The sequence below is a fragment of the Nematolebias whitei genome, chromosome 10 (genome assembly GCF_014905685.2).
Source record: "Nematolebias whitei isolate Nwh7 chromosome 10, NemWhi1, whole genome shotgun sequence".
In the NCBI taxonomy this organism is placed as follows: domain Eukaryota; kingdom Metazoa; phylum Chordata; class Actinopteri; order Cyprinodontiformes; family Rivulidae; genus Nematolebias; species Nematolebias whitei.
Genome location: NC_056507.1, coordinates 2,831,301 through 2,838,894, shown reverse-complemented (window position 1 = coordinate 2,838,894; position 7,594 = coordinate 2,831,301). Strand labels below are relative to the sequence as shown.

Genomic DNA, 7,594 nt, shown 5'->3' with positions numbered 1-7,594 from the left:
GTAGTCCTTCCACCTCCCACACACACCACTTTCACATTTTCCATAAAGGGAAAACTCAGGGAATTTGAGAAAAACATAAAAATCAGGGTAACTGGGAATTTGAACACTGATCTGCTATTAAAATAAGATTTATCTGAGATCTTCACGTGTGCATGTATTAATGCTAGTATTCTAGTACGATTGAGTCCATGTTCTGCTCCTACAGTGTACACAGTACATGTATCCTTACTGATTGACTCTGGTACCTTTTTGTTTCAGATGTTATACAATATAACTAATTATTAGTAATGATTGCCGTACACATGTATTGTAGGCTACAATATACTTCCTGTCATCTCTGAATGACCCTGATTTGAATAACTCCATGCTACAGTAAATTCTTTGCTCATCACCTAAGATATAAAGTTCTGAGTGTTTCACGTGACTGAAACATCTGGAATTTACTGAGGGAAAACTTGGGGGATTTTGTTTTGATGAAATACCGGGAACTCTGATATAACGTAACCTCCAGCTGTAAACTAAGCCGTTTGTCGTCGTTTCAGGCGCCTGAATGATCTGTCCATCGTCACTCCGTTCTCCAGAGACGACAGAGGTTACACTCCGCTGCACGCTGCTGCTGTCTGTGGTGAGCTGCTACACACACAGGGAGCATCATCCTTTTAGTGAAATCTAAGGCTTGTTTGGGTTTAATGTTTTAGGTCAGGCTCAACTCATCGACGTCCTGGTACGTAAAGGAGCTCCGGTTAACGCTACAGACTACCATGCCCGCACACCCCTGCACCTGGCCTGTCAGCGTGGATACCAGGGGGTCTCTGTAAGCTCTCTCCATCACCTCCACACAGTGTTTTACCTGATAAGCATCATGCATATTGATGATTACATTCATCACCTACTTTTTAGGTGCACCTCACTAATATCAGGTTGGAACCGTGTTTATATGCATGTCAAAGGGGGGGGATGTATTACGGCACAGTCTCCGTCCGTCCATATGGACGTAAACTTTCTGTTGTACCATAACTTCTGATTCGCCCTCGATCATTTAATGAAGCTTCCAGTGGATGCTTGTGTTATATCTGGGTTGTCTCTTTTAGCAGAAGGGGGTTTATACACCCTTCATTCCTCTTTCAATAACACTCAGAGGCAGCACAAAAATCTGACATTTCTCTGTTTTGGCCACTTCACTGCATCGGTACAGTCCAGGAAGACGAGCAGACCCCTGAAACAAGATCATGGTGGTAGTCACTCAGGCTTGGCAGCTCCAGGGGACACCTACATGTTTTTATCTATGAGCAACACTTCACTGATGTCTGAACATGTGCACATTAAGGCTGAGTTTTTAGATAAGAGGCTGGCAGGTTTCAAGCTTATTTACGAATACTGTCAATTTACTGTATGTTTACTTTGTAATATTCCTCCTAAAAGAGCTGGTAGAGAAGGTTTTGGAAAGAGATGTCTGGACCTCTCTACTCAAGCTGCTGCCTTTGAGACCTGACTCTGTAACGAGCAGAAGATGATGGATGGAACTGGAGGCTAAATTCCCCTCCAGAGGACGTGAAAGACCTCAGTTTGTTCCTAAAATGCTCAGATTCAAAAACCAAAACTTGTGTCTTGTCGGAATTCAAAGAAGGAAGAAAATTAAGAGTCATCCAGGTTTTTATGTCTCTACAACTGATTGGATTCAGCAGGTTTCATTAATAAATATAACAGCATCAGCATAACAATGACATTTTATCTTGGCTGTCTAAATTTAACTTGTTTTTTTTTTTTTTACATGAACATTTTATATTTACTTAGTAAAAAGACTTTTTTTCTTTCATCCACTTCCAGGTCATAAAAAGATGGAATGTTCTGTATACAGCAATAAATAATAAATAAATAAATTTGAGCTAACGTAGCATTAAAGCTGTGTTCAGGTTGAAGTCATGTGATTTATGCCCCTCCCCTTCTGTCCAGCTGTTGCTGCTGCACTATAAGGCCAATGCTGATGCTCAGGACAACAACGGCAACACTCCACTGCACCTGGCCTGCATGTACGGACACGAAGACGTATGTCACTTATTTTCTGTCTAATGACATCTTTCAGGGAGGAGGGACTTCTGTCTGACCACTGTTAGGAAGTCACGATCAGTGGAGGCCTGTAGCTCTGGTTGTCCATCTGAAACTTAGTCCCCAAGGCTCTGAGGAACCTTCAGAGCAGCAGAGATGTAGTTCTCCTCAGATCTGAGTGTCAACAATATTAGACGCAGACAACATCATCTCCTGTTGTGTTGGTTCTCCTCAGTGTGTGAAGGCCTTGGTGTACTACGACGTCCATACGTGCCACCTGGACCTGCAGAACGACAAAGGCGACACCGCGCTGCACATGGCAACACGCTGGGGTTACGAGGGGATCATCCAGGTGCTGCTGGAGAACGGGGCCAGCACCCACATCCTCAACAAGAGCAAGGAGTCTCCTCTGCAGTGTGTACTCAACTCCAAGGTCAGAGGTTGTAGAATTAGATGTCTCGAACATGCAGGTGCTTTAAAATGTTGACTCTAAGAAAACACAAATGTCGGTTTTCAGTTTGAAATATGGAAAAAACTGTTCAGCTTCTTGATGGAGGAGCGTTTTCTTGACCAGGCGTGAGCAGATAACTGGTGAAAAATTCACCTTGTCAAAACCACTGACTTTAGTTCCTACTGTGTCTTAAAAAGATACCAAAGACAAACTGGACCAAGTCCTCCGTGCGCTCTCCTGCAGACTGCGCTGACACTCCGTGTGACTTGTGCCTCGTTTATTGCAATAAACAGTTCAGAGCTTTTTCGAAGACATTTTTTATTTCACCTGTTTCTGTGTTGTCAGTTCAGAATAGGAACAATCCACAGCAGCAGCTCTGACCAGTGCCCTGCTGTTATTATTTCCAGTTAAACCAAAGCTGGAAAATAATCAAAACGCTCCACTTGTGTTTTTATGTTTCTGTAGATCCTCCTGCTCTTCCAGTCCCTGGAGAACAGCCATCTGTCCAGCAGCGTTGATGTGAGTGTCATCTGTTCTGTCTGACAAGGTTAAGTCAGGTCCTCTGGACGGATTCTTCTTCGACCTTGTTGGATTCATCTACCTGGATTACTGAGCATGCACCAGGACATTCATTGTTCTCTGTTCTCCAGTCTCCTGGTGGCTCCCCTCTGACCTCGGACTGCAGCAGCCGCCGCTCATCCGTCTCCAGCGTTTCTTCTCTGGGTTCAGAGGTCAGACCAGAGTCGGAGCATGTCCGACACAAGGAGGTGAGATCGGTCCAGCAGCTGAGCAGAACCTGAGCCGCAGCACTGATGGTGGCTGATGGTGTGTGTTTGTCTGATAGGTGGAGAAGCTGCTGAGGGCTGTCGCTGATGGAGATGTGCAGATGGTACGTTCAAGGAACACCATTTGTTTTGGACGTTTCATTCTTAGAAGTCATGGTGTGTGCATCTCAGGTGCGCTATCTGTTGGAATGGACGGATGAAGAGGAGGATGAAGAGGAGACACTTTCCGAGGTGCCAGTCTGCCACCCGCTGTGTCAGTGTCCAAACTGTGCTCCTGCTCAGAAGGTTCGACAGCTTCTTGAATGATGTTTACGTGTCAGAGGACGGCGAGGGGTGGACAGATGTTTACTGATGTCTCTGACGTTGTGCAGCTGTCGGTGCAACAGGCAGGAGCTCTCGGTTTGAACAGCTGTAACGCAGACGGCTTCACGCCCCTCCACGTAGCCGCTCTGCACGGCCACGTCACACTGGCTACAATGCTGATTCGCCACGGGGCCAACGTCAACAACCGCACGAACCAAAACGCCACGCCCCTTCACCTGGCCTGCCAGAACAGCCACATTCAGGTAGGACCAGAGAGGCGTGTCCTCCGGACCCCAAACCTGACAGACCTACATGAAACTAGAGCTGTCGATGACATCATCTCTGTCCCCTCAGTGTCACCGAGCAGCTCCCCTTCTCCTACAGTTGGTTGGTTGGTTGGTTGGATAGTTTTCTTTGTTAGATTATTGAGTTAGTTTTGTTAGTTTATTAGCTTTGTTAGATGGTTAGTTAGTTTATTAGCTTTGTTAGATAGTTGGTTAGTTTATTAGCTTTGTTAGATGGTTAGTTAGTTTATTAGCTTTGTTAGATAGTTGGTTAGTTTATTAGCTTTGTTAGATAGTTGGTTAGTTTATTAGCTTTGTTAGATAGTTGGTTGGTTAGTTAGTTAGTTAGTCAGTCAGTCAGTCAGTTCTTCCGTCTGTTCGTTCGTTCGTTCGTTTTGCTGGTTAGTTGTTTTTTTGTTTTCTTAGATTATTGAGTTAGGTTAGTTAGTTTATTAGCTTTGTTAGATGGTTAGTTAGTTTATTAACTTTGTTATATGGTTATTTATGTTAGTTAACTAGCTTTGTTAGATGGTTAGGTTAGTTAATTAATTTTAGCAATGTTAGATGGTTAGTTTTTGTTAAGTAGTTATGTAGTTTTGTTAAGTTTGTTAGTTTTGATAGTTCATTTGTTTTATTAGTTGGTTAGTTTTATTAGGTTAGTAAGCTTAGTTAGTTATGTTAATTTATTTCATTTTGTTAGTTTTGTTAGTTGGTTAGTTTTGTTTGTTGGGTTAGTTAGTTTTGTTATTAAGTTTTGTTAGTTAGATAGTTAGTTAGATTTGGCATATATGTAGTTAATTTGTTTGTTTGGTTGGTTGGTTGGTGGGTGGGTCCATGTGTAGAAGACATCATCAATCAGTCAACTGATCAACCTACCGGATCTGTTTGAGATGTTTTATTTGTAAAACAGGATCTGTCTTTTTTAAGTTTCATGGTAACTAACTATCGATGCTAACATACCGTTTGATGTTTAGGTTGTGAGGTTTCTGCTGGAGTGTAACGCTAAGCTAAACAAGAAGGATCATTATGGGAACACTTGCCTGATCTACGCATGTTTCCATGGAAACCTGGAGATAGCCAGCACACTTCTACAGGTACACACGTGCCCACACACTGACTCGAAGAAGATGCAGCATCTGGACGAGCTGCCCTGACACAGACATGTGAACATGTGTGCAGAGTCACGCGTTGGTGAATGTAGCCAACCTGCAGGGTAACACGGCTCTCCATGAGGCGGTGCGGGGAGGACACCAGGAGGTGGTGGAGCTGCTGCTGAGGAACGGAGCGTCGCCTGGACTCAGGAACAAGAGGCAGAGGACTCCTCTGGACTCTGCTTATGAACTCGGTGGCAAGGTGCTGTCCGTCGCGCACACACAAACGCACACTGCATGCTCTGAGATGCTTTTACCACAAGAGTGTAACAAATGTTATCACAGGAGGGATCAGCCTTATCAGCTCCCAACAAAGTCAACATAAATACAATAAAACAAAAAACACAGAGAAACATTTTCTGTTTTGTCCCAGCTCCTGTCACAGTGCAGCTACAACTCCATCATTTCTTAACATAAGATGATCTTAATCTAAATCTCTGGTGTGGGATGCATTCCTTTAATGGTAATCCTTCGATTTGCTGTTTTCTCGTGAAGAACACTGAAATCCTGAGAGCTCTGCAGAAGGCATCTGGATTGTCCCCCGACGCCGAACCAATCAAACTCCTGTCTGTGCCCAAAGGAGCCCTGGGTAAGTTATAGCTTCAGCTCCTCACTCGATCTCAGCCTTTCAAACACGGTTCTGATCCAAGTCCTGTGAATCCACAGCTCATTCGTTTGTTCAGCGTCTGAGGCAGCCGGACTCGTCCAACAGCAGGAGACACAAACTAGCCCAGTCCATGAGCAGGTAGACTGTCAGCAAGTCCCATGGCCTCAGATGAAGGCAGAACCTCCAGAGAGGACTGTTTGAATTAACCTCTGGTGTTTGGATTCATTCAGGATGCAGCACATGAGGAAAGGTCTGCCTGCCGCTCCCCCCAAGAGCCTTCCAGGCCTCCCCCAGGTACCCGCTGCACTCTGACCTGTTTATTTAACGTCAGCGGTTCTCAAGTGCTGGTCCTTTAACGTACTTTGTCTTTCAATTAAATATTAGTCTCTTCATTCGTTCGTTCATTTATTTACCCACCCAGGCAGCTTCCATTGTGACCACAGGTCTCAAACTGAAACTCAGACCTTAAAGTGTATCAGAGATCAATAATTAAACTGGATCTTAGTCTCTAGACTGGACCATAGTCTGTAAAATGAACCTTAGTCTATAATTCAAGTCTTAGTCCCTAAACTGGATCTTGTTCCTTAAACTGGATTATAGTCCTTAGAATGGAAGTTGGTCTCTAAACTGGATCTTGATGGTTTTTCTCGGCAGGTGAATCCAGACCAGAGGAGACTGCAGCGAGGGGAGACAGTGGAGGTCAGCAGCTTCTCAAAAACCCACGATGCTCGATCTCATCGCAAAGACTGGATCCTAGGTCGCAGTCACACCATGGACTCTGGAGCATCGGCACCTGTTCTGAGACTGAGCGGTCCCCCGTCAGAAAGGGGTGACGCGTCCCTCAGCAGTCACATTTCTAGAACTGCTGCAGGAGCTCTGCCAGCAGCCGGTCTAACCTCAGGGTGCACAGACAACACACAACCTGACACCGACGAGGTGCCAAACTGCAGCACATCCAGCCAGGACCTTGGTTCTTTCAACTCTGATACCAGATTCACCCCGGCAGATCACCCTGAGGAGCCTTGTGACCCCCCCAGCCAAGGTGTTCTGCCTGAGAACATGCACACTCTGCCGGAAGCTGAAGACCTCCATTGAGATCTCTTACAGGACGATTCTAGTCCGCACTGACCCTAAACAGTCCAAACCATTCCCCTTCCCTCCAGCCCATAGAAACCAAGAGAAACCTGTGGACTCATGGAGTTTGGGCTGAGCTGAGCATGAAAATCACAAGACTTTGGTTTTCTTGTGTTCAAATTTAGCCACAAACAGATAACCAAAGGTAACCAGAGATAACTCGACATACCCAGATGTAACCATACGTCTGTTTCCTTCACCAAGTTCTAAAACCGTCTTCCTGACATGGACTTAAACTTTCCATAGTCTCAAGAACTGATTTAATTTGGTTTAATTCTCAGACATTTACACCCAGCGCTTTCTCTGACTTTACACGTTTTTACAGTCTTTGTTTTCCAGCTGATTTCCAGTGTTCATGAACATCACCAGTGAAAGCTTTCATCAGCGGAAACCAGTAACCACTCTAATCCAATGCTGGGCAGGGCAACTGCCAAGATTCATGGACCTTGAACCTTGAACCTTGGCAGTTCAGTCTGTAGGGCTCGTTTTTTAAATAAACCTTTTCCACTGTGGTCTGTGTGAAGTTTTCTTCTGAGACGGTTTCTGTTGGTACCATGAGACAGACCGCGATGGACCAGTGTGAAGTTGTTTCGTCGAAACGTCTCGGAGCAGAAGGATGATCAGGAATCAAACAGTTCTGTCACTGAAGTGAAAAGAGGAAGTCCTGCTCAGATACGTTCAGATCAAACGTGTTTCTGTCAGATGATGTTGCAGCTGCAGCCTTAACGCTTCCTTTAACTTGTGCAACGAGATGCGAACTTTGGACTTAATTCTGTGTGAACGTAGACTATCCACACTTTAATGAGTTTTAAAAATGCACACCTGTTGGCTGG

At 44.8% G+C, this 7,594-nt stretch overlaps 1 protein-coding gene across 1 annotated transcript in view; it reads left to right on the top strand.

Moving 5' to 3' along the window:
• Positions 1–7,048, top strand: part of ankrd27 (ankyrin repeat domain 27 (VPS9 domain)) — a 31,293-nt gene extending 24,245 nt beyond the window's left edge. Inside the window, 13 exon segments of the mRNA XM_037682515.1 lie at positions 1,954–2,046; positions 2,282–2,479; positions 2,963–3,016; positions 3,148–3,264; positions 3,342–3,386; positions 3,454–3,567; positions 3,654–3,848; positions 4,844–4,963; positions 5,049–5,222; positions 5,516–5,609; positions 5,687–5,765; positions 5,858–5,921; positions 6,282–7,048. Coding sequence (XP_037538443.1) covers positions 1,954–2,046; positions 2,282–2,479; positions 2,963–3,016; positions 3,148–3,264; positions 3,342–3,386; positions 3,454–3,567; positions 3,654–3,848; positions 4,844–4,963; positions 5,049–5,222; positions 5,516–5,609; positions 5,687–5,765; positions 5,858–5,921; positions 6,282–6,722 — 1,788 coding nt within the window. The 3' untranslated portion in view covers positions 6,723–7,048.
• The last annotated feature ends 546 nt before the right edge of the window (positions 7,049–7,594 follow it).